Below are 27,598 nucleotides of genomic sequence, written 5' to 3'. Positions count from 1 at the left end.
ATTTCAAGGAGTTGAAGTTTTAAAAACCATGTATCAATATCTCTGTCAAGCTCCATATTGGTCAAACAAGGACGTTTGTTACAAACACCGTTCCACTGTCTCCACTGCAGTCCCTGACCCTGGCAGAGGGATTAATGGACAGGCATGAACACAACCTATAATCAATAATAATTAACCTCATATCCTGCACACCTTATCCGTGAACATTCCGATAACTGTAAACATGAAGGCTAAGTCTTTGCAGACTGAAAGACAAGGTTACCACAGTGTCACCCCAGCTTGGATGACACATACGCTATATTGCCACACCCCCTATTTCCTTGTGGTGCTTCTGAGGGTCAAAGGTCAGAAGCACGCTATTTCCCATTTCCTGGACACTCGACAAATGTAAACAGAGAGATGAAAGGAGAGAAGCATCTGTCAGCCTTGGGTTTCATGGTATGGTCCGTTGAGAGAGAAAGGTCTAGATGAAGAGGGCACACACCCTTCATACCAGAGCAGGGCGTAACCACACCCACACACACACACTCTAGGATTCAGGATTTGATTCCCTCAAGTTACCTGAGAACGCCCCCTACCACCTGCGAGTGCGAGCGTGTTCAGGGGCCCCACCCTGCAGGGATAGGAATGTTAATACAACTCGCAGCAAGCAGGACCCACCCTGAACACACGCTGACTGGGAGAAGAGGAGGAGGTGGAGCAGAACAGGGAGGAGGAGAAGGAAATGAGGGTGGAGGAAGAGGGGGAGGTAGACCGGGTAGATCTGGGGGAGGTGAAACAGGAGGCGTAGCAGGAAAAGAAGGAGGACAAGAGAAAGAAAGAGAGGGGGAGAGGTTCTGCTGTATCGACCGTCTTCCTATCTGTTTAACTCCGAAAGAATGAGATGCTTGCCATAGCCGTGCTCTCACTGTCCTACAGCTCATCAACCTCCTCGATCTTCTGGATCTTTTTCCGGGTTCAAATGCCACCATGTGAATTAGCCCAGAGATAAAGCTTTAAGCCAGATATAAGCCCTTCTCTATAGGACAGCCCAGCTTAACTCTGACAGCTGACTGCTAAAATAACTAACTGGTCTGCGGTCCCAGGAAACCCCCATAGTCCTCTCTCTCTCTCTCTCTCTCTCTCTCTCTCTCTCTCTCTCTCTCTCTCTCTCTCTCTCTCTCTCTGTATTTATTTTCTATCTCTTCTTCTATTTATCTAGCTTTATATATAGCGTCTAACTGTCTTTCTATTTTTCTTTATATAGGGCATTGACCTATCCAGGTGATAAGGGCCTTGTCTCCATCTGCTGGTAAGATACATCAACTACACACAAACGACAACCTTTCAACTCTCGAAATACCCCACTGACTCAATATGCACAAGTAGCATTGCTTCTAAGAATCTCCACCTCAACCGTCACATTATATTATGGGATGTTTCCAGCTGTAACAAGGGGTCTGAGTGTGCAGTGATTCAGTTACAGACCAGAAGTTTGAATGTGGAAAATAAAGGGGAAGTTGAGCACCGGTTGCTGTGGTGACGTTTCCAAACACACAGTAGTAGTCCCAGTGGTGGGTAGCGTCTCTCTGACTCAGATCTGTATTAATAGAACGTGGAGTAGAGGGAGGTGGGGAGGTGGAACGTTCTCTACTCTGCAGAGAACAGCCCGGAAAAAGACCAGACCGAGCGTTGAACACTAGGTGGCAACAAATCACAGCGCCAACAGGGGCGAGACGGTGAATGTAATGATTATTCTAAAACAGTACCAAGCAGGCCTAATGTTAACACTGAACATTCTTAGCATTTAGGAGCATCTGTGCAACAGAGCTTTAGTCTCTAAGATAAACAGGACCGAAACTCCATAATGATGTGTTCACAGGGTGGTTTTAATCAATTGCCCCGTCTAAATAGAGGATAGCTGATCAATCACGTCCATACTCATTCACACCTGTAACAACAGGACCAGTGATCAGTAACTCCTTTGATCAGAACAGGTTGGATCTGACCACAGGATGCAACAACACGGTCTGATGAAGACACATGATTGAGTTATTACAGCTAGAGCCCCTTCAATGTTGAATGGCTTTGTAATCTGACAGGAAATTACTACACCTGGTGAGCAAACCTCAGAGCACACATGCAACGCACACACATTTATGTGTATAAAGTACACACATCCATCCATCCACCCCCACACGCACACACACACAGAAGCACATCACACGCACGCATGCACGCACATTACTCCAAGACAAGTAAACTATCCCTTTAACAGAACCTAATCATGTCTGATCTGGTTAATAAGTAAACTGAGCAATCCTTTTGTTAGTTTGAAATGCAAGCCCACTTTAAAGGCCTGCCAAGGTCATAGACGCAGTAATTCTCGTGAGAGTGTAAGTGCTCTTTCAGTGTTCTACCAACATTCATTAGAGGCTATAAATTGGACAGAGAACAGCTGGAAGGAATCACCAGGACATCCGCTGTGAACTGAATGAGAGCCAGCAAGACGTGCACACAGCGATTAATGCTCGAGAATACTTTCCATAAGAAGTTTGAACAATTTTATGTGATGAAAAGAAAATATAAAACCGGAAATAATTTCCATATTATTTCTAAACCAAATGATGTACTGCATTAAACTACATTTTAATAACTCAACAACTCGTACAAACATGTCGTATAGGAAGGCCGCCACACGGCACCCACTGGATGACAACTTTGGGAACGCCTACTGTCCTACCCTCCTCCCAGTCAAACTCACCTGCACAGCACATCCTACTGTACAAATATCTACTTCTTTCTCCGTAGCTTATCTCGTTTAAATAATCCCCTCGTTCGTAAATCATTCCGAAACTGCACGTTTGGTATGGCAGAAGGGCTCCGGTAGGGAACTCGTGGCTTTCCTCCGCTCTCATGTTGTCAAAGAGCAGCAGACACGCGCTACTCGTCCTGTCAAGATGCACTCAAGCGCTAGTCTGTTGTCACCTTCCTACACGCTCTTTGACTCTTCGCACCAGCTGCAGCGATAATACATCGACAATAAAAGACGAGCCTCTTATTCATGGAGGAAAATTGTACCGGTATTTAGGCCCAACCCCACTCATTTATTTTGACAACATCCACGCGTATTTGTTTAGACTTTCCTTGATTCGTTTTCAATGGTGCAGCACTACACAAATGATTTGAAGTCAAATATTAGATTAGCCTTAATATGACGTTAGACAGTATGAGGTGCTGAATGTTTTCCAATTACATTCATCATTATGCCGACAAGGGGTAAGTGTGTGCAAAAGTGTCAGTTTGCATACATTTTACCACAGCCCTTACACAATCCTCCATGGGACCTGGGTCTGGGCCAGATGAGACATACATTGTATATATACACACACACACCATCATCATCATACTTTGTCCAAGGTATTTGCATGAGGTGTGGCATCCCATTTGTATTTGCATCAGGCTTCGCCCACAAGCAAATGGAGAGAAGACAGGGTTCCTTCCTACTTTCTGGAAGACCGTACTACTCTCTGCTGGGGCCTGCCTGCCCAAACCCAGAAGACAGTGGAAACACTATTAGACAGTTATGGTGCAGGGAGGTCAAGTGGATTGGGGATGTTAGGAATGTACTGTTTAGAAAGACAGAAGGTCTCTGACGATCTCAGCAGGAGGTCTCTCCAAGAAGAGAACCCAGTGTTCCCACAACCTACCAACCACACATGACCATAGGTCAGAACATGTCTGGACCACTGGTTTCCATGGCTGATTAGGAAGTAGGGGCCTAGGGGAGTTATGGGATTGATGGCTGGGCACCTCCAGCTAGCTGAGATGCAAGATAGCCAGGGGTAAGGGACTAGAGGGCTAGTGTGCTTTGTGGGTAGAGGCTGGGATGCTTCAGACCAGGGGGTGCTGAGTGAGAAGTCCCCTTAAGGAAGGTCTGGGGGTTTAAACGGAAACTGTCCATAGAGTACCGGATGCGTGGTCATTGTCCCTGCAGGACTCCCCTTTACCCCCTACCCTCTCTCTCTCTCTCTCTCTCTCTCTCTCTCTCTCTCTCTCTCTCTCTCTCTCTCTCTCTCTCTCTCTCTGTGTCTCTCTGTCTCTCTCTCACGCACACATACACACTTTCTCTCTGCCTTTCTCAATCTCTCTCCTCTCCACATCCCCTCCCCTCAGGGAGAACAGAGGGACATGTGAAGCCAACAGTGTGTGCCAAACAGCAGGCTTGACTTATACCCCACTCCACCCTTCTGTGGACCTCCAGCACATGCTCCCTGTTTATCTGGGAGCTGGGACCTCTGTACCAAGCCAACCCTGCTCTGCTTAGTGTTCTACAGCCATTGAGTTGCTGGAAAGATCCAACTGAATTCAAGCAAGTAAGACATTACAGTTTTTTTCACAATTGCTAAAACACTAAACCCCATTCTCTGAATCAAATGTTCAGTGAACTAAACCCAATTTGTCAAATCAGACACTTTTTGGGCAAAACTCTAAACACATTCTCATTCACTAAACACATTTTGCACTGTGATGCACTTGTGTTGCAAATTGTAAACACAGGCGGCAGACAGTAAACACAACTACAACACAGTTGTCATCTGTAAAACACAACGACTCACTTGTTTCTAAATGCTGGTTTGGGACAATGTCAGCTTTCACTGTGGTGTGTCCGTATACGAGAATAGTTCAACATCAACCAGCATGTTTTACTGTAAATGTTTGCCTTCCACCATACAGCCCTTTTCTAAACCCAATTGAAGAATTTTTCTCTGCATGGCGGTGGAAGATCTATGACTGAAACCCATATACCAGGGTACATTTCCTATAGGCAATGGAATTGGCCTGTGGTGACATAGGTATGGAGTGTTTTCAAGGCTGGATCCAGCACACCAGCGGGTTTTTACCCCTTTTTTTCTTTGTTCTTTGTTGACAGTACTAAGTTGTGATGGTTACTATAATATTTTCAAATCAAATTTACAGTATTTGTATAGCCCTTTTTACAAGCAATGTCACAGAAGGCATCTCATACGCCCATAGAACTGCCCCTCAGCCAGCCTCAAGCTTCAAGGAAGACAAGGAAAAACTCCCAGAAAAACTCAATAGAGGAGAAAAAAAGGAAGAAACCTTGGAATGAGCAATTCAGTGAGGGATCCCCTCCTCCAGAGACGGTTGGTGAAAGAGAGGTGCAGAACGTGCTAAACATAGTCATCAGGAAAGCGTCAATGGGTGTTCAAACACCAAAATCCAGTGTTTCAAAATCCCAAATCCATTTTCTTTATTGCAACAGTAAATTAATTTACTGTGTAAACATAAAGAAATGAAGAAATTCTCTAAATTTACTGTAACTCAGGGGTTGCAGTGTTCTAATGTGCTCATTTTGTTATTGGATAGAGTCCATGAGTTCCTTACGTATTACTTGTCTATCAGTTATAACAGGTTTCCAACGCCTGGAGCAAAGTTGTGGTAAGAGCACGTACCCCTAACTTAGCATTTTGGATGGATACTCTGTTTTCCTAACTTCAATCCTTCTCTCAAGGATCCCTCCCAGATCAGCCTAGTTCACATAAAGACAGACATGACATATTTATAAGTTAAAGGCAGTCTTACTTCACTAGGGGCCGTCCTCAAGTTTTCTGCTCCGATACTATTTACAGTATTTCATCAGTTACCCTAGCTTTGGCCCTTATTTGAGCGCCACCACACATTCTAACTCCTCTCCCTTGCCCTTGTTCCACTCCTCTCCCTTGTACTGGTACTTGTCTTCCTCTGCAACTTCAACCAGCTGTTTCTCAGTAGCAATGGAATACATTACAGGGGATATATTTGTGTTTCAATTCAAAATATGAACAGCTGTTCACTTTGACTTTAGCCAATAAGTTAGGTTTTGAACATGATATTATCTGTTCTGACATACAGTGTGAAAGCATCGGTAAATTGAGCAGTAAAAATTGATTGTTTTGGTCTTGGTTGAGCTTGTGTGTAAAAGAAGTTCAAGCATTTTAAATTTGTGTTTACTCTATGCATTTTGTGTCAAAGCAACAAGAAATGTGTACATTGTATAGCCAACACAGACGGATCTTGTGCTAACTGTGTCAAGAGTTTAGGAAAAAATTGTCATAGTGATTGTAAAATACTGTAAATAGTTTAGGGGCGAGTGTTTGATTTTGCCAGAAAAATCAGAGGTTTTGGAAATTGAGTTTGAATATTTTGTTTTGTGTTTACAGTTTTGAGACTGATGATTGACTGTTTCAAGAAATGTGTTTTAGCAATCGTGAAATGCGTAATGTGACTTTACAGGCTGCATTTAAAATCAAACCGGTTAAAGTTTGCTCCGAATTAAGAAATACAGGTCTATCTAGTCCCACTATGTTAAACAGTCTGATGGTTTTTACAAGTGGAATGGAAAACTCCTGCTTACAATTATTCACTTTCTTCAGATAAAAACAATTGTGACACATACTGACTACTGTAGATATAGGCCCCACATACCTGTCAAGTACTTCATACTTAGTGTGTCTGAGTTCAAACCGAACATGCACACTACATGTGCAGCACTATAGGCCCTGCAGAAGACAACCAGCACCAGGTCCTCCAGTATGGACACACATATTTGGAAGACCCCCCAGGAGCTTATGCTAGGCATGGTGACCCTGGGCAACGGCACACAAACACAGATGCAGAGGTCAAAGGTTGTGGGGGGACACATAGTGTTTATGCTTCAACGTGGCCACACACCCCTTCCCTCTGACCTTTCTGTCAACCTCGCTGACCTGGTCAAAGTCCTGGTTGCTCAGAGGGGGACCCCTCGATCCAACAACCTCAGCCACCACAGTCACAGCAGAGACGCGTCGTGCTGTGTGTGTTCCAGTGTGTGTGATAACACGAGAGCTCTCTTATCACTCTGAGCTCTGGGCTGACGATGGGGAGCAGAGCTGTCATCGGCACAGCTGATGCCGGGAGATGGAGTTAGCCCTGTTAAGCCAGATACCCCCCGACAACCCTGGTATCCATGGTAACCCAGGTATCTTTGGCAACCCAGGTACACATGACAACCTAGATACCACCTGACAGTCGAGGTATCCCTGGTAACCCAGGTATCCGTGGTAACCCAATTATCCCCCTTAGCAACACAGGTAGTTGTGACCGTAACTGTAACCAGAGAACAGGCCAGGAGCATACACTAGTGATTATCTGCTACCCAAGCCTGAAATACTAGGACTGCTTAGAAAAATGCTAATATCAAGTGGAACAGTCCCTGAAGGAGAAACTGAGGGCTACCAACAAAGTGGGTACAGCTCTATCTGTTAGATTAACCTCGACCATAGTTCATAACAACTGTAACGTGATACTCTAGTACAAATACTATTGTCTGTGTGCGTACAATTTCGAGATGTGCAGGTTAGTCTCTGATCTTAAGTTTCATGATGTACACTGGCACCTGGAGACAGACATCAAAGAGCTGCTGTGGATTCCTTTGCTTCTTTGTAATAGTAGTCTTCTGTGTGTGTGTGTGTGTGTGTGTGCGTGTGTGTATGCGTGTGCGTGTGCGTCTGTCTGTCTGTCTGTCTGTCTGTGTTTACAAGTATGAGCGCAGGTGTGTGTGTGAGTGAGTTTAATGTTTTCTTAGATGATGGTTTAACCCACCAGTCAAGTTGGAGCTAGTCCCATTTCTGGCCACACCCAAGTAGACAATCATGTACACACACACACTCTCTGTCTCTATCCTTCTCTCTCACACACACAACCACACACAGACTTCTACAAACACTAAAACAAAGATAGACAGGTTTGGGTGAGACACTGTTTGTCAAACAGAACCTGACAGCCCCTCATCAGCACAACAATAAGCATGTCTACAGTGTGTGCGTGTGTGCGCGTGTGAACACGTGAGCGTGTGAGTGATCGCACGGCCGGTTGCAACATGAGCTGCAGCGTTGGCCTCCCACACAGGCCTGCGGTAACGAGGGTTAAGCCCCGAGCGCAACAGTCCCTTCCATCGCCGTGAGGGACCGTGGCACAGTGCACGCAAAGTCCCAAGACACCTCTCTCACCAGTCACGCTCCAGCAGGGCCCGCCCCTCCCCCCAGCCCCAACAACACCAAGGTGACGAGGGGGTTGGGGAGGGATGTGAGCGTGACATCCTTTACATGCAGGTCACAACGCGTGAACAACCAAGCAGCTTCGTTCCTTCTCAAGTGAAATGAGAGCCTCCCCACTGGGGAGTCTATTACACAACCCTGCACTTTGAACACTGTCTTAGGCTTACCTTTCCTCCTGCTCCTCCTCCAGAACACCGCCAGGGTGGCTATGTGGATTAGGACCACCAGGGCCGGCACCACAGGTCCAGGGCCGCTCTCCAGGGTCATTTGGACCGGGAACTATCTTCCTGGGAGCCCGGGGGGACAGGAGGCTGTGGCTCCTCTGACTGACAGGTGGAGGAGTCCCCGAGAGGGGAGGGGCGAGGGGGTGTGGCAGTGGGGCGGGGCGGCGGGGGGGGAGGGGGAGGGGGGGGGGGAGAGGGGAGGGCGTCCGGGACCGTCCCAACTGTTCCGAGTTAAAAGTGAAATCCCCCGCTCGCTCTCTTCTCCTCACTGAGACGCATTGCTGGAACAGTGTGCCTTCTTTTCTCTCTGTTTCAGCTTTCCTTTCATCCCTCCTTCCCCCCCTTCTAGTGTTACCCTCTCTGTTTACAGTGCCGCTACCCTTTTTTCCCCTCCTCTCTTGACGTAGCCGTGCTCTGCCTGGGTCTGTCGTCGATACGCCAGACGTTTCCAACCATCGGACTGAATGTTTACAATCAACCCCTAGGCCATCGTTTATCTACAGCACACACACTCTTAGGCCTATTGCCAAGTCCTGCCTATAGGACTCCAATGTTTACAAGGTCCAGCAGCCCTCCCAACTCTCTAATCTCTATAACTGTTCCATTTGAGTTACATACATAAGGTCTGTGTCAATATTGGCAGTATAGGGTGTTTTACTTACATTGTATTGTTAATGTTCTCACAACTGGATTTGAATGTTCCCTGAATCAATCCATCTGTTAGAAACTGACATTCGTGTCTCTTTCTCCCCCTACTCTTTTTTAAAATTATCTTTCTGTTTTTTTTCTCTTATACACTTCCTATCTATCCACTATCTCCACTATCTCTTTCTCTCTCTCCTTCTCTGTCTTTGGCGCTCTCTCTAGCTCTCTCTCTCTCTCTCTCTCTCTCTCTCTCTCTCTCTCTCTCTCTCTCGCTCTCGCTCTCTCTCTCAGTGTAAGTGATGCTTCACTTCCTGTACTGTGACAGTCTTATACTACATCTGACCGTGGCCTGAGGTCTGGTCTGCAGGGTTGCTGCCTCTTGTCGCTGCACCCTGACTGGTCTATCAGGACGGATTGGTTATTTAAATGTCAGGGACACATCAGGAAACAGCCAAGCCCACACCAGTAATGATAATCACTACACCCACTTGTAGGCAGATAATCCATATGGGTGCTTTATCTGAGGTAAATGTTTGAGCCATGTTTTATTTCAACATCAATACGCCCAGTTTTGGTGTACTGTGACTCGGGTCATTGTTGACTCTTTAGTGGCGAGTTCCTGGACTGAACTCCGCATTCCCACCACTGGACTTCACTACTAGTTACAGTACTGTATAAACTGGAGCATGCCCCATCCTCATAACAACAGCTGCCATGCACCATGACAGGGCAAAACACCAACAAGTAAACATCCAACGACCAGAAGAACAACGACAAAAAATCCTGCCAAAACGCTCCAAATTATATATTGTTAGGAGAATATATGAGTTGTTTACTAGGTTTCTATGAACAACATTGAGCAGACATCAGAGAGGGCCTTGCTCTTGTGCAATAAGATAACAGGTGTATTTTATAGCTTAGACAGGCACATTCACACTCACACACACACACACACACACAAACTCCACTTTGTCCTGACAACCTGTCGGTCTGAATCATTTCCTGACTCCCTCCAGAGTCATGCCCTGGACTAGCACATAACAGCACACACAGAAGCCCTTTAAATACAGCCAGCCAACATTTTTCGTAATTCAAGTCGACCATAGTGTGAACGCGTTTAAATATGGACGAGAATCTCCGCTCCGCCCGGCTGAAGGTCGCGGTTTAGAGTCGGAAAGTGTGTGCGCGTATGCATTTGTTTGACAGCGTTTGTGTGTGCGAGTGCCGACGGTGAGTGTATGAGTACGGTGTGCGCCCCCCCCACCCTCTCCGTAACACAACAACATCTCACACGCGGCGTTTGCCAAAAAAACAGACGCCCCGGCAGACAGACGGACACACGTACACGGCCAGGCGGCCAGGCGGACGGCCCGCCGGCTTGACCTACCAGGTATGATCTTCATCTAAGAGTCAGGGACGGAAGAAAGGAGGTGGAGGTCGGAGAGCTGGTCAAAGGGGGAACGAGGGAAAGAGGAGTGCTGGTGTTTGCTGAGCTCTGGCCCGTTCGTCCCCCAGTCTCTGTTTGACAGATTCTGCCTGCTGCTAAGGCTTGTCAGGCTGCTCCCCAATGGCCTGGTGGGGGAGGGGGTGGGTTTGGGGCAGCAGGCAGGCAGGGGAACTCGGGCAGAGGGGGGAGGGAGTGGCAGGGGGGTGGGAGGGGGTAGAGTGGGGCTGGGGCAGGGGGGTCTGGGAGGTTATAAATAACCCAGATGATCGCACGGTCATAGTTAGAAGCTGATGGTACCGCTCTGGCACCCTCGCTAACGGTTGCCCTGGAGACCTAGCCAAGATCTGTCATCGCAGATGTTGAGGATGATGATGGGTTTATTCTGACGCCGATGTCACTGGTTCCAGCTAAGCCAGGGCTACACATCCTACTCGTCTGACCCGAAAAGTCGCGCTCTGACCCAGAAAACTGGCAGGAAATCAAGTAGAGCTGGCTGAGAAACACCTCTGACCCTCTCTTCTCACTGCTCATCCAGACAGCACATCCTCCTCCACTCCAACACCACTCAGAGACCAGAGGAGGCGGACCCAGGTAGAATGACCCAATCACGCCACAGCCAGCCAAGGATGAGGTCTACTACACGCGTGCCATGTGGACGAAAACAAGCTCGGCGTTCTGAGGAAACAGACGCACGAATGATACGCGAAGCTGTAAACACGCCAGAGAACACACTCGGCGTGGTGAGAGATGGATGGCGTGTCCAGCGGGGTCTGAAGTCCTCGCCTCCAGAAAAGCCACCTCACAGCGTCCCCAGGACCCCCTCAAACTCACAACAAGCCCCTAAATATAGCATGTTTGTGCTTGTCCATATGGCACGGGGAATTACTGTGTTGACAGTGGGAATCCCTTTCAAATTCGTGTTAACGCTCACCCTACTCTTAGCCTTTCGAAGAACTGCTCTGGGACGGACCACGCGTTGAACACACTTTTAAACCTTATTTTCCGATAGCAAAAACCGTGTGAATGTCAGATTCTTTATTTTGCTTTTCTGTGAACTGGTCAGTTGAATCAGTCGTTAATAAGGCACGTTGTGAGAGGGTTTGGGTGAGGGTTAGGGCGGGGTGGGGCAGGGCGGGGTGGGGAGGTCTGTTTGTAGGTGTCTCCTGTGATAGAAACCTGCCTGAGTTTCACACAGCTCAAGTGGAGACCACAAACAAAGGAGTCTAGGAGCCCTTGACAATGATACCTCTGACAGGAGCCCAGTTTCTCTCACATATAGATAAATAACATTTATCCACCTATTCCAGTAGAACAGAGATACATTATTCATCGCCTATCCCACTAGTATGAGAATGATCATTCCTATCTTAGGCGATGTTTCACTTTTTGAGATGTTTGGATCCCTCTTTTTCCAGTTGAAAAAATATAATTGAGGGGGTTTTCTTGGCTGGGACACATAGCGGCGGGATTTGTTTGAGCCTTAAGACAGCATAAGAGATAGATCCTATCCCACCAGAGTAGAGAGTCAGTGTTAGATCTGCTGGGTCACACCCTGATGGATGGGGGAGAAATGCTGACACACAGCTAGTGTCATGGTAAAGGTCAACATGCCTATGAACATTGGAATGAACACACACACACACCTTTAAAGAACATGGGGCGTGGGTGTTGTATTGTGGGTGGGTCCAGCTCTGCGTGTTTGCGTGTGCGTTTGTGGGTGAAACAATTTCTTTTTCCCAATACTCAAGCCTCGGACTAGCAAGCCTCCAGGATTCATCTCTATAATTTATCCCTGAGGTCTGAAACCAGTCTGAGGCAGTTGGTTTCCTACCAACCATGGGTTCGGATCACCATCCCACCATGGTGACCCAGACTGAGAGACGTATGTTAAACGATCTGCGTGTTTGTTCCAGAGTTGGCTCTGCAGGGAGTTAGCTGTTCCTGGCCCGCTGCCCCTGTCCTAGTCCCTGTGAGGCAAGCCAGCCAACACTCATTACCGGGTACCGGGAACTATAATTACAACTGCTGCTGTCTGAGTTTCTCCAAAGAGTTAGCCAGCTCTAACTGGCAACCACGGGCTCACTGGAGAACAATTGACAAGCAGATACTGTGAGAGGGAGGAATCGTCCAGTGATAAACATCAGACACTCCCACCTCAAGCTTTTTATCCGCTCCTGAAACCCGGAGTCGTGCGCCGGGTCCTATTGGCGAGGTGGGGGGTGAATGTGTGCCTCTGGTTATGAGGGGTAAGGAGAGAGAGGGGTAAGGAGAAATGACACACGTGGTTGTCAGCGGTAACGGGGGAAGGGCAGCCCCCCCCCGCCCGACTTTGTTTTGAAAACAACAGGAGAGGACAGATTTACTACCCCCACCCTCATCTTCCAACGGCCACCCCTCCACCCCCTCTACTCCCCCCCCCCCCCCCCCCCCCCCCCCCCCCCTTTACCTCGCCCTCCGGCCTCCATATCTGCCGGGCCACAACACAGACTATTGATAGCGGCATGGCAAACAGCTCGTCCTGCTCTTTTCACCTCATAAAGGTCAGGCCTCATAATCTGCCGCTTTGAGTCGGAGTGAGTCACACACGCCATGCCGACCATGAGGGTGCCTCAATGAAGCAGGACTGCTCTGTTCCGTGACTTCCACAAATATGTTGGCTGGCAGGCATGCCAACAAGTGTGGGGTGGGAAGGGGGGGGGGGGTGGGGGGGGAAACAAAGACAGAGACATTGGTCTGGAGTCTGGTTTGTGAGTCTGGGACTGGTGTTTTGTGTGAGTGCAGATTACACCACCATTCGCCTCCTCCATCTACAGAACAGTTCATCCATCACTGCTTCCACTGTTCTCAGTTTGAGCCAAAGAGCTGCGAGCACCGCGCCGTCATCCAATCACACGTGGTCATCCACTCACACGTGCTCATCCAATCACATGTGGTCATCCAATCACAGGATTGATCCCACCTATCGGAGTGGCTGTACCAGAGCTCTCCTGGAGACCCCACTGGCCCAGTAGGAACTATGTGAGGCGGGGCTTCAAACGTTATTCAGTGAAGCAAAGCAGACGTACGAGTCCGAGCTGAGTCAGAGTCTGAACTGAGCTCCAGAGAGAGAGAGGACTGAGAGACAGGCCTGATTAAGCAGGATAAAAGCAGACAGGCCGTACTGGAGGGTGTGACAGACTGCTCTGGTGACAGTTATTTAATTAACTGACATTCCAGAGATGCTCCTCACAGCAGGAAGACACACCATGTACAGGAAATCTAAATGTGGACTCACGATAGGTTGGTCCAGGAATTAGGCCTTAATCTCTATTAAGCCACTGTGGTATTAATACTAGCAGGCTCACCACCACTATTACTGCTCAGCATAGCTATAGTCGGATATTCTATTGGAGCTATGTAGAGTAAATAAATGGAATTAGCACTGAGTAATCAAGCTAAGTCCATCAGGAGCTGACTGTCTTGTCCCTGTTCCAATACAGGTCTGCAAAGGTCAGTAGGGGGCAGCAGTGAGTTAGTAAACACTGGATTACCAAGTGTTTAGGATGGCTTAGCTGTTGAACCAGTGTGCTTGACCAGTCCAGACATAAGTACTGAAGTATTGTAGTATGTACCTGCTAATAAAAAAACAACGATGAAACTAGAATGATGTGACGGGCTGTCTGTAATAACAATTGATATTTTGACTTCATTTCACAGTAATAGGATTTTAGGATGATCTGAGTCATGTTTCTGGTGAGTAACACTGCCTGACCATCCCTGCCATGAGAACCGAACTGCTAATCAATCCCAGGCTGCGCAACCTCACGTGTGGAACTAGCAACACACACCCACTATACCATAAGGACACTATTCCAATTTCCTGACTCACTTTCTCTCTCTCGCTCTCTGTTTCTCTTTCGCTCACACGCACAAACACACGCGCGCACACACCCAAATCAGACAACGCCCACGTGCTCTGCTTTCTAAGTCTCTCTCTCTGCAAATTGCACACCCAGAATCATTTAAACGCATATCTCTTCTCTTCACTCCCTTTTACAAACATGATACACTGAAGGTTTTTTAAACATTCAGTCAGTGCCATAGTGGATAACATCTTGACGTGATAAGAGAAGAGAAGGTTTTCATAGCATCAGAGGAGCACGGTGAGATTCGTACATCCAGTTCGCTCTGGCCAACAACAACATGAACGAACGTTGGCAGCATTTTTTAACACATTCCAGAAGTCTCCATGTGGGGGAGAAGACAAGAGAGGAAGGAGGGGGTGAGGTGGGGGGAGGGGGTGGGGGTGGGGGTCAGAGATAATACATGGTGGGGCCTGGTGGGGCATGGAATTGTTGTTCTGTGCTCAGCTCCCCCAGGAGAGAGCACAGGCCAGGACACCACTTCCCAGAGCCAGGAACCCTGGAACACAGGCTTCCTGGAGACAGTCTCCAGAGCACCACACCCCCTTCTCTCATTCATTCTCCCCTTGCCTCCATCTCTCCTCCTTACTTCTGAAGAAACAATGAGGGCAGGGGAGAGGGAAGGAGAGGGAGGGAGGGGGGTGGTCTGAGACACACCCGACTGTCAGGCAAACCAACAGATTCAGATTTCTGTGTTTGTGTCAAATTTGTGTGTGTGTGTGTGTATGTGTGTATATGTATCTCAGACAGTTGGATTGCTCAACGTATCACCACCACGCAGGAATTCCCCTTCGTTAAAAAGGGTTTTGGGAAACGTGAAATGTGAACGCCCGTCGCTAACACATGAATTAGCGTTAGCCATAGAAGTTCAACCCAGGCAAATCGCTGTGTACAACACGACAGGGAAGTTCAGCATTCATGCCAGAGCAGGGTGATGTGATAGGAATAGATCTTAGATCTTATAATAGATCTAACAGAAATGACTTCCCACATTCTATAGAGGCGAATGCGCTTCTCCCCCTTACCAATGAACCTAATACCCTCGAACGTTCAGTGTGACTGACTGCATCACTGATAGCTCTTTCACACACACATGGATAAATCGCAGTCTCATCTAAATGAGTTCCTGTTCATATACCATCTCTCTGAGAGCATTCCTAAAGAGAACCTACATAACACAAGTTCTAAAGCTGCAGACTTAAACAGAGTTCTGCCTTACTAAAAGAAATTAAATCTAGCTCTCAGAATAACTGCAATTTACTGGGAAAAGAGGTGGAAAGCAACAGTTTCCATGATGGCTGAATCATTGTTTATACCCTCGCAAACCAAAACAATAAAGCACATGTTCGACTGGAGATTACAGAGGAATCTTAGCCACAATGACCACCTCAGCCCTCCCACTCTCCAAACAAGGGCAGAAACCCTGGCAACGTCTGTGACATCACACACACAGAAAGGGACAGGAAGTAGCAAGGGAAGTGTAGCCAAGGGAACCCAAAGGTAACCATGGCTAACGGTTCTCTGACCTTCTAAGAAGTTGGGCCAGGTCTTGTCCTCCGGTTCGTCCAGAGAGTGATCCCAGTCATCTTCCGGTACCGAGCTCGCAGCGTCCGCCCCGGAAAGAACTGCCCTCTTGATGGCAAAGGCCTCCAGAACGTCCATATCCAGCTCCTCGCCGGTCGCCTCGGTGACGGCGGCCACGGGAGGAGGTGATCCTCCGGCCGCTCCGGGGCTGGCGATCATCTTCACCTCCACCACCTCCTCCACCACCACGATCTTCTTCCTCATGGCTGCCTCGTCCACAGACTGGTGTCCGTGCTCGCAGACCTTCGGCTTTTTGTCGGAGGGTGGGGAGCTTCGGTCTGAGGGCTGTTCCGGATCCTTCTCCTCCTGCTGGTGCTCACAGGCCTGGCTCACAGGGAGGCTCCTCTCCTGCTTCTCTGTGCTGAGTGTTGGCAGGGCTGCCGACTGTTGTGCAACTCTGGGAGGCTCCCCCTGCCTAGTGAGGGGGCTGGGCCGCTCTGCCTCCACTGCTGCTGACGCTGTCCCTCCGCCAGCCGCTGCTTCCCTCGCAGAGGAGGATGTTTTTGGTTTCGAGACCTCCCGTTTGATTTTTTCAGCGGAGAGCGGGGCTGGCTCCTCCTTCTCTTTGTCTGCCGGGGCCACAGCCTGCACAGCTGCTGCTGCCGGCCTGCCCTCTTCACCTCGCATTCTTCCTCCGGGCTGCCCAGCAGGGCTATCCATAACCGCTGACCCTGAGCTAGGGTCGGAGCTACCTACAGCCTTGGTCAGGACCTCTGCCTCTGGGTGGACGGGGGGCTCGGGGGTCGCCGCCTGCTTCTTCCCTTTGGCTTTTTTCTTAGACTTCGAAGAAGCACCGAGAGTCATGTCTTCGGGGGCTTTAGCCTCGGGTTGCGCAGGAGGTTTGGGAGGTTCCGACGCCACTGCAGAAGGTTGGGTCGTCGCCTGAGTGAGCTGGACCTTGTTAGTCTGCTGGACAGCTACTGTTTTTGTTTCCACCCGGGTGACAGTAGTCTCTGTGATGGACTTCACTGTCTTTGTGTGGGTCACTGAGCTCAGCTTGGAGCTGGACGTGTCCTCATGAGACCCCGGTGGTCCCTGGGTCAGCTCGTTGACCGTGGTGGTTATCTCACTGACCGTGGCGGTCTCCACTGCCCTCTGCTTATCCAGCGGGGGGCATGGAGGCTCAGGTTCGGGAACTGCCGGGGGCTGGGCGGCTGGAGGGGGTGTTGGAAGGGATGCCTGGGGCTGGACTTGTGGAGGTGCTGGTGGGGATGATTCTGGTTTGACTGGTGCATCTATGCGGCCCTCTGTCAGAACAGGTTTGGAGGCCTTCTGCTCCACTTCTCCATTTGATCTTTGAACCTGCAGAGGTTCTTTGACTGTAGGTGCTTGTTCCTGAGGCTCTGAATGTTCAGGAAGGTCTGGCTTTACCAGCTCAGGTTTTGCAGGTCTAACTTCCTGGGATACATTTCCAGGTGCTGGTTTCTCAGCTTTAGCTATATCCTGAGATTTGAAGACATCCTCAGACACCTTTTTAGTTTCGGTTGTCTTTTCGTTTTCCTTGGCAGTTCTGGCAGCATTACCGTTGTGCTGTGGTGATGCAGGTGTGGGTGGTTTAGAGGGCGCAGCTGAGAGTTTAGCGCTCCCAAGCGAAACTGAAACTCCTTCAGCTTTCTGGATTTCCTGAGTCACCTTAACCTGAACGGTCTTCTTCTCCTTGAGCTCACTGGATGAGGCAGTGGGCGGTTTGGGGGTCTCGATGGACACTGAGACCACCTCAGCTTTCTTGGTCCCCTGAGTTACCTTCACTTTGTCTGTCTTCTCTTGCTTGATGTCTTTGGCAGGTGGGGGTGTTGGGGCGGCAGGCTTTGAGGTGATCTTTTCTGATGATGCGGTTAGCTTGGTTTTCTGCGCCCCTGACTTGGAGGAGTCAGCTAGGGCCTTGGCTGCCAGTGCACCTCCAGCACCTGCTGCCGCTGCAAGAACCACAGGAACGGATCCTGTGGAGGGGGCTGACTTAGACACGGTCTGTGAAACGACGGTTGTCTTCTGGACCTGGACTAGGCTGGTCTGCCGGCGTTCTTCTATCAGATTTGTCTCCTTTGATGTCATCACTGGTTTGGCAACTGGGGCTTGGCGAGAGAAGGCATCCATGGAAACCTGTTTCACCTGGCTGTCGTCGGTCACCGCTTGATCCCGCCATTTCCTGGGCGGGGGCTGGGCCTGCTCGTTGGATTTCCACGACGCTCTTGGTTCGACAGGCTCTGCAGCCATCGGACGACCTCTGAACCTGGGGGTCCTATCGGAGTGGGCCTCCTCGCCGTTTGTCTCGGCGGCGCCCGGCCTGCGGTGGCGGTAGCCCTGCCGCTCGGCCTGGGCCTCCAGGCTCTCTCCCCGGGCCCAGCTCCCAGGCTTGGGGACGTACGACGTGGGCCCCTCCACCTTCTGGAATCCGGCTGCCCGTGCTCCCATGGCCAGAGAGGTGGTAGGCCTCCGGACCCTCTGCAGGGAGGAGGGTACGATCTCGGCGGGCAGCCGCAGGTAGTCACGGAGATACACGATGCCCTCGTTGGTGAGGTACCAGTAGAAGTGCCTCCAGGCGAAGGTCTCCCTAACGTAGCCTCGGGACTTGAGGGAGCCCATGGACCGGATCACCTGCAGGTTACCCACAGCGGGGATTTCCGGGTGCTTGGTCTGGGGCCGCTTGTCCTTCTTGGCCACCATGACGCCATCTCGAAACAACAACTCGTAGATAGCCCGGAGCTCGGCCAGGGGCATTACCATTCCAGCCACCATCTTGTTTTTCCTGGTCTGTCAGTGCTTGAGCGCTTGCACTGTATGTGTGCGTGTGCGTGCGTGTGTGTCTGTATTTGTATGTATACGGATGTATCTTTTCAGAATGACTAACAGCTACGTTGATGCTGCTACGCCAAAGGAAGATGGATTACAGGATGACCTCACTCCTGGGTCTGTGAAGGGCCAGTGGCCAGCCACGTGGTCTTCTATTTGATTAAGGTATAAATGACAAAGTCTTCTTTACTCTCTCTCGTCGCTTCTTTGGTCGCCACCTCTGGCTCCTCGCGTCGCCTCGGTTCTTGTCCGGCAGGAGAAAAAAAGGAGCAACGTTCTCTTTGAAAGCCGTTGAAAAAGCCTCAAGAAGTCCTGCTCCCACTCTCGTCAGAGTGAGCTGGGAAGTGCACAGACTCTGGTTGCTTCAGCGGCAGTGAGTGAGTGAGGGAGGGAGCGTGTGTGTGTGAGAGAGAGAGAGAGAGAGAGAGAAAGAAAGAGAGAGAGAGAGAACGACACTCTGCTCTACTCAGCTCCTCCTACCTTGCTCCTCCACTGTTGAGGAAAAGTTGGCATGGAAAAAAAACACACAAAATAAACTAAGCTGAAGCACGTCAGAGGAAGCCCAAAACGACTGGACTGGCTAACGCTGCGCCAGTGCGCTCAGTGTAAGAGAGAGAAAGAAAGTCGAGAGATGTCTAATGAATGGCGCAGCACACCTCTATGGTGTGAGTGTGCTCATGCACATGGAGCTATGGACACATGGAGACGCCCACTCACACACAAACACACACACACACTTCAACACACACACTTCTCTGGGAGTCACATGCTCTCCCTTTTGGAGTGGGCAGGACCAGCAGAGATTAGTGAGAGAAGGGAGACACCCTTTAGGCATACTATCATGTACAAGAAACACACACCAGGCATTGAACCAACACAACTTACACACCTACTATCTAGTGTCACTGTATGACTTCTGCCCGACACAGTGCACATGAAAAGTATTTAGCTGCACAGCCCCTGCAGAACCTATATCCCATGAGGAGATTCAGTCATGCCATATATCCCATGAAATTAAAATCACTTTAATAATGGTGATGAACACTGGTGAACACTGGTGGTCGTTCTGGAACATTGTGATTATTTGGTCTACTTGCAAAACGTTGTGTCTTTGGTTGTCAAAATGAGTCAGACCTTGAGCAGCCTCAGGATAAAGATGTTTTATGATGAGGCATTTCCTCAATTTACAAGTAGATTGCCCTTAACAATAGAACATGAGTTTACCGCTGTTCAGCTCCATTCAGGAGCCAAAGCTCAGCTCCTTTCTCGGTCAGCCCGGAGCCAGACCCAGTTCCAAACCCTGAACCAGAGCCCCAGTTACAGCCCAGCCCAGACATTAATGTGATGCAACATGCTGTAAGAACCTCTGCTAATGTCCCTCATTCAGACAACAGACTAGGGCAACATGCTGCCTGGTTTTAGTCAGGGAACTCAGTTTCACTCTGACAGGACTATATAAAGACCTGTGCATTAGAGCTAACCTTTAAACTGCTCAGGAACATGATATCAGCTTTCTATCCCCGTAGATCACGCTCTCTCTCGCTCTGCCATGCATCTGTCCCTGTCTCATCTCTCTGTGTGTCAGAGACTCCAGTGTGTGTGTGTGTGTGTGTGTGTGTGTGTGTGTGTGTGTGTGTGTATGCTTGAGAGAGAGCCAAATTAAGAGACAAAGGGTAAGCAGGGTGGAGAAGGAAGTTAATTCTATTAAAAAGACCTGTTAAGAAGGCAAATATATCAGAAGACACAGGAGGGAGAGGTGTCTTGTGCAACACTAGGAAGCTATGTAGAGACGCATACCAACACCAAGCCACAGAGTCCTTTACCTCCAGACACCAGAGAAATGTTTCCTTGTATTTGCCATGGCGACAGTCATACACAAGACATCAAGTTCTGAGAAAGTCAAATATCGCCTTTCAGAGAGGCACTCCCCGGGCTAGATATATGTGTGCAGGACAGCTGGTCACCATGTCGCTCAGCACACAGCTGTCTGCAACAGCACTGCACTCTCAGCCAAATTATACAATCTTAGGAAAATAGGTGCTATCTTGAGGTTCCCTAAAGTAAAGGATGATTGGTTTATTATTGTGGGAAGACACAGTGATTCCGAAACCCTTTTTAGTTCCTTGTACCTTTCTTAGAACCTAACCAGCCAGCCAACCAGCTTGCTCCATGTAATCACCTGACATAATTATAGCATTCACCTATTGGTTAGACCATAGACAGCTCATTAAAATAGCTCCATGTAATTAGACCAAGGGGCATATTATTATTAACTGCACAGTTTTATGTATTACATTACTCTGTCGTAAATCCCTGATGGGGCCTGGGGAGACTTGGAGAAAGACGTGGTGTTCGCTGCCACTGTAAACCTCCCTACTGTGTTTACATATCGAGTCAGGGACAAGATGCCTTCTCTCAGAACACTCCTGTTTTTCAAACGCTTTCAAATAAGGATGTGGCCCCGAGGCCTAGTGTCTGGGAGGCCACAGCCAGATGGGCCGCTGGAGGCCTGTAATCTCCAGCAGGATCTCCTCAGTCCGTCAGGTTCTTCAGGAGATGGGCTGTAACCCCTGAACTCTAACAAGTCCTCGCAGCGCTCAGGTCTTTCACAAGACTATCTGACGACCGCTATCAATGAAGGAAGAGGAATTCTTCGGGGTTTGCAGTGCAAACACATTCCACACGGTTGTGAAAGACGTGTGTGTGTGTGTTTGTGCCTGTGTGTGTCTTAAATTCTTGAGAAAGATTCTTATCACAATGAAACCGCTGTAATTAATCACATATTTCTAATGAAGACCAACCAGCACCACCACACATTTGCACACCTTTTTTCCAAAGAACCAAAGCATTCATCAGCACGCCCAACCCTCTCTAACAGGCACCCTTGGGAGCTTACAAGGTAAATACGCTGCCAACTAAACACATCTGTGCTTCAAGCCTGTGGCACCCATCACCCCTGCACTACTTCTAATGGGCCAGCTATGCTCATTCAAGGTAGTCTGTATCATTCACAACATCAAGCTGCCCAGCCAGCAGGCTTGATGGTCTGTTGAAGAACCAGACTCGTGGTACATTTTTACTCTTCAACATGACCTCTGACCTAAATGAAAGGTCCACTATTGCTCCAACAATACCCTTGCTTGGACTATACCTTGATTTGTAGCCCTAAAGGGTTATTCATATTTACCGACAACTGTTTTAGTGCACTGCCTTAACAGTGACAGTCATCGGCCAATGAAGTGGTCAGGAATATAGTAGATGGCCAGCCTGTAAAGAGGTCCCAAAACAGATACCTTCTTCGTAAGGGGAGGGGTGAGGGGCGGTTCCATTTTTGGGATTAAACTGTCGTTGTGTCTCTCCAGATAAGTAGAGACGAGAGAGATCATTATCAGAGCTGGAGAGAGATATTGAGATATGAATATAGAGATCAACAGAGTTAAGAGAAAAGTTCTCCCCCCCCCCCCCCCCCCTCCTTATACTCAACACAAACTACTTCTATTCCCGGAATAGAGCTGTCAACACCAGTGTGGGGGTCTGCCTGCCAGCCTGCTGCCCAGGGCCAGGGCTCTGTGGCTGGCCACTCCAGCCCACGTGCCTCCCTTCCTTGATCCCAGACCTCCAGGCTCGCATGCCACTTCCAGGGAGGCCAGAGGGCATCGGAACCACACCAAAGAGGTTTAAAGTGAGCGCAGTGCATAATGGTTTATGTTCTGTCCAGGAAACAAAAGGACGTGAACACACTCTCATTCTGTCGTGGATTCAGACCTCCTTGTCTTCACGTCTTTATGATGACTAAAGCCATCCTGCAGACTCACAGCACAGCGGGAATGCTACTGCTGCTCCCCACCCCCCCACACACACACAGCCACACACACACCTACACACACACCCACCTACACACGCACCCATCCACACCCATCCACACACCCTGGGGTAGGGTGAAGGGGGGTTACAGTGTAGCTGTCTAATGGTACAGGAGCAGAGAGTTATGTCTTCTGCTGGAATGTGATGACTGATGAACCTACATATATTGCACAAGCAGCCAGCTACTGGCTCCAGAATGTGTTTTATTGCTAACAGACCCACATTTACAAGTGATAGACAGGTGATATATTTTAAGGTATCCCACAATACCCTGCCCAAGCCACCGCCCGACCATGGAGATGAGTGGAAGACAAACGTTGTCACGTAAGTTTGTTTTTCAAAGAGGCTGGAGCTCCACAACCGACGACCAGGCTTTAGCTTAGCAAGATCATTCAGCTATTCCAGTTCCACACCTGGGTTCTGGGTTAGCATGCTTAACATTAAGATAGACACACTTTAATGCCAGGAGTTGAATACCACGCTAAGAGAGTGCACACAGTAGACTGTGAAAGGGACATGATAGGCCATAGGCAAAAACAATTTACATTGCAAATCACCAAGATCAAGGGATCACCCGTCCAATGCCCGGGCCACGACTTTGACTTTCATATCATGTTCACAAATCAAGCGTACCCCGGGGAGGACAGAGGCTAATGTGCTGGACCCAGGTATGAAGCTGCACTGGTCTGGAGGTTGGACCCAGGTATGAAGCTGCACTGGTCTGGAGTTGACCCCTCAGTTTGGGGACACGGCCCAGCTGTCGCTCCCCAAACCCTCACCCTCCTTCCTTCAGAAAGAGCTGACCGCCGGGACAACCTGTCACCTCACCCTTCTGACCTCCCCCCCCCCCCACCCCCCTGCTCTCTAAGCAGCTGGTGGCCAGGAAGGAGGGGTGGAGGGGGGCTGGGGGTGGGGGTTGGGCTGTCGGTGAGGTTCAGTCTAGGTGCTGACTGGGGCTTTGGAACACCTGTCTAACAACCCCTCCCGCACCCCTCCCCTGCCAAGGCTCTCACTCACCCCCAGGTTGTGAGGGGGAGGGGGGGGGGGGGGGGGCGGGGGGGGCGGGGGGAGGCAGTGAGTTTCTCTGTAGAGGCCTAACAGCCATGTGACATAGGTTCTGACTCCCCTCTGGACAGGAAAGTAAATGGATCATCTGGATTGAAATAGCTTTCACAGGGTCAAAGGGCAGAGGGTCGAAATACAGAGGGTGCCTGTGCGACCCCAGTACTGTCAGTTGGTAAGTTGCTACAGTGCCACCCAGAGACCGGCTCACCCTCTGAAAACTGTGGTGACCTTGATGTACGACCCTCTTGGCAGTGCCAAGGCTAGTGCCAATTAGCGTCTTGGCAAGCCAAGAGGGCAGCCTTTGAAATGCCCCAAGACTCAGAGCATCAGAGATTAACCCCTGCATGGGACACTGGGGCTACATTAGGATGAGCCAGGCAGATTAAACATGGATGATTGGATGGGCGGTGAGGGGCGGGGTAGATGGGGGTTGGCGGGGGGGGGGCGACCTGTACAGTGTCTGCCGGTAAACACCAACGACCTGCCAAGGAAGAGAATGAACCACAGAGGAGTAGAGGACAAAGAGCCAGTGTGTTTTCATGAGGTGGCTGAAAGACAGAGAGAAAAATAATAGAGAGAGAGAGAGAGAGAGAGAGAGAGAGAGAGAGAGAGGAGAGGAGAGAGAGAGAGAGAGAGAGAGAGAGAGAGAGAGGAGAGAGAGAGAGAGAAAAGAAAGAAAGAAAGAAAGAGAAAGAAAGAAAGAAAGAAAGAGAGAGAGAATAAATAGAGGTGTGCAAAGCATAGCAAAAATAAACACCACTATTCTGGAATAAGTGGGATTAAAAAAAGCCCACTGATTCTGAGAGAATGTGGTATTGTTACACCAACAACACAAAGGGCCTTGAAGTCATGTGAGGAGAACAGGGAATAGAACCCAGAATGTTCTGGAATCAATCTGACGTTCCAGAGGCTGTTCTTCTGACTAAGCCAACCTGAACTGTCTCCAGATGTAGAATCATAAATATCAATGGATAAGGCTGGGGTTGTCAGAACTGCTGTGTGGGTAAACCTAACTTTGCATGACAGCCCAGAGTGTGTGTCTCTTACTCTCTATGTGTGTGTGTGTGGTGTGTGCATACACCTAAATCTCTGCTCTCCTCGTCTGTGAAAAATGCATGCCTGTAAACTCCTTGTAAAAAAGGAGAGGAGAGGAGGAGAGGAGAGGAGGTGTAGAGGAGGAGAGGAGGCATAGAGGAGGAGAGGAGGCGTAGAGAAGGAGAGGGAGGCGTAGAGGAGGAGAGGAGGCGTAGAGGAGGAGAGGAGGCGTAGAGGAGGAGAGGAGGGTTGGCTGACATCAAATTCATAAGTGGCACCGATGCTTGTGGAAAACCTATAAGCCGGAGTGGCGCTTGAGGTAAAAAATGACAAAAGTCTGTCTGTGTTCTGAGGTCCGTGAGTCACGGATCACCGGACTTCTCCTTTTCCAGAGTGGAAAGACATGAAGTCACAGGTTTGCCCTCAATCCACCCAAAATAAGCTCAGTGTACCCGCTCTCCCTCACACTTCCTTTTCTTGCTCTCTCTTTTTCTCTCTTTAAAAATAAAGATATGTGTAGAGTAGGTATGTGAGTGTGTGTGTGTGTGGGTGTGAGAGTGTGTGTGTGTGTGTGTGTGAGAGTGTGTGTGTGTGGTACCAACCTAACTGTGAGGTCCACTATATCATAAGTAGAGCTCTGTCTGCGTACAATATACAGTATAATGAAGATCAGACTGGAGAGAATGCTGCTACAGTGTGCCCACTAACTAACAGAGCACAGAACCTCTTTGTGTGCCGTAAACAAGTTCCAGCAGTAAGTTCTGCTTTGAGGTCGGAGGGAATGTGATACAGCCTCCTCCTCTCCTTCTCTTCCCTCCCCTCCTCCTTTCCTCTCACCCCCTCCCTTCCCCTCTCCTCTCTCCCTTCTCATTCGCCGTTCTGCTCTCCCCTCCTCCTCTCCTCTCCTCTACTGTCCTCTGCCATGCAGATGTATTGCTGACATTGCTGCGCCTGGCTGTCAGCCCGACAGTAGGCTCTTCCCCTCTCCCCTAGAGGGCGCTCCAGGGAGAGAGAGAGGGTTCGGGTGGGCTCTGGGGAGGGCCAGGAAAGAGCACAGCAGGTGGAGCTCACCTCCCATTACAACGTAAAGGGTCAAAATAAATGATCGATTGATCAATGACTTCAATCAATCACATAGTTCAAATTTGAGATAGCCACGACCACCCACGTGTCTGCGCCAAAGGGTGGGGACATTTCTTGAGATCGACTAACCGACCAACCATCAGAGCGAGCTGTGGAGCCGTTGGTATAAGCAAACCGATTGATGAAGCTGTAAACCAACCACGATCAGGGTATAATCAATAAACAGTCAGGGTCACCGTGAGTGGTGAGTGTAGAGGTTGAAGGAAGAGGCGTGGTCAGCACACATTCATCCTCCCTTCCACGATGGAGGACGAGGAAAGGGTTCTGACCCCGCCCTCTTCCTGGACATCCACCTGCTCCACTTAGGAGCAGGGCCTCCCTCTGCGCTCTCCACCCTCCCCTCCTTCTCCACCCCCCTCTCTCCATCCCCCTTCTCCTCCCCAACGCCGTCTCGTCCCTCCGCCTGACTCCTACCTTTCTTCGTGCTGCGCCAGAAGCGGTCTCCCAGAGGGTCCCCTCCGGTCTCTGGGCCGTCCATGGTGGCTGCGACGAGCTCTCCGCCTCTGCACCTCTCCTCAGATCCACCGGTCCAGATTCCAACCAGCTAGCTAGCCCTCCCAGCACCAAAACACCCGGCACGGAGCGCTCCTCTCTCTCTCTCGTGTGTAACCCAGCTATCGGCGAGCGCATCAACATGGCAGGACGGGGGGGGGGGGGGAGAGGGAGGGAGGGAGGGAGGAGTAAGGTGCAGGGGATGGTGTGAGAAGAAGGGGGGTGGGGGGGGGGGGGGAAAGAACAAGGACTGCCTTTCATGTGGTGCCCATAAAAACACAAAGAACTATCCAGAATATAAATCTGAGGCCTGGACAGACTTAGTGTCATGTGTGTCCTCCTCCCTACCTCCCTCCCTCCTTCCTTCCCCTCCCCCATCCCTCCCATTTCCCCTCCCTCCCTTCTTTCAATTCTTCCCGCCCCTCCATACGTCTACCGCTCGCTCCCTTGCTCCCTGTCCTGTCTTTCCTCGCTGACATTGTCTCCTAGTAGGCCATCCCTCCCTCCTCCCATCTTCCCTCTCTCCCCTTCAAGGGCCCCATACGTCTAAGAGCACCCACACAATGTTCGGCAAGCAAACACACTGGGGCCCTTGTCCAACAGGCCTCAAAACCCTCCGCCCTGATGATGGACGAAGGGTGGGCATCACCATGGTGAGAAGGAGACAGGAGAGAGAACTTCAAAAGTGGACCAAGCAGAAAGGAGAGACCCTGCTTCCCGCCCCTTTAATATCCAGCCCGGTCCAGAAAAACTACTGACACAGAGTCCAGTTCAGCCTTTGGACCATGAACGCCAGGCCCCTCTTCTCTCTGGAACCTGGTTTATGGAAAGCAATTAGGTCTTTTAGAGGCTATTTGAGCGAACCATTGAGTCGCGCTCTCCCAGTGGAAGGGCTGCTATAAAGCTGAGAGAGCCAAGGTAGAGAGAGAGGCTCCAACTTCGCCTCACATGCCCTCCTCGTCAGAGCCGGAGTCGTCTCCTGTGTGTCAATGAGGAACCCCCCCTCCTTAATCGCCCGTTGAGACTGGCCTATGAATATGCGTAAATGCAGCACCATTATGATCAGTTGACTTGTCATGTGTATAAAGCCTTGTGTTGCTTGTTTATTATGTTTAAGTGACTGATTTTATTGTACAGTACTTTGGTTTACACTGGTTTTGAAATGTGCTTTCAAGACAAGCCCAAATTCGCATTTGCTTTGATCATTTAGGTTTTTGTGGACCAACCAACCAATCAACAGAGCGAGCTATGCTGGTCACAGCTATTAAATAGGATTTATGTACTGAGATGAGGCATGAGATTAGTAGCACATAATAAGAAAAACAGTGA

General features: G+C 49.6%; 1 protein-coding gene across 4 annotated transcripts in view; it reads right to left on the bottom strand.

Moving 5' to 3' along the window:
• Positions 1 to 27,598, bottom strand: part of LOC136944028 (plectin-like) — a 100,792-nt gene that overhangs the window by 43,561 nt on the left and 29,633 nt on the right. For 2 of the 4 annotated variants that reach the window (XM_067237573.1, XM_067237574.1), the window contains exon 1: positions 15,823 to 19,051. The exons of 1 other annotated variant lie outside the window; for it this stretch is intronic. In XM_067237573.1, the coding sequence (XP_067093674.1) occupies positions 15,823 to 18,616 (2,794 nt within the window). In that variant the 5' untranslated portion in view covers positions 18,617 to 19,051. Of the gene's footprint in view, positions 1 to 15,822; positions 19,052 to 27,598 lie in introns of those variants that run through there. One more of the 4 variants, XM_067237576.1, reaches the window with a different exon arrangement.

This window comes from Osmerus mordax, chromosome 6 (assembly GCF_038355195.1).
Source record: "Osmerus mordax isolate fOsmMor3 chromosome 6, fOsmMor3.pri, whole genome shotgun sequence".
In the NCBI taxonomy this organism is placed as follows: domain Eukaryota; kingdom Metazoa; phylum Chordata; class Actinopteri; order Osmeriformes; family Osmeridae; genus Osmerus; species Osmerus mordax.
Note: the sequence above shows the minus strand (reverse complement) of the source record. Positions and strands in the feature narration are given on the sequence as shown.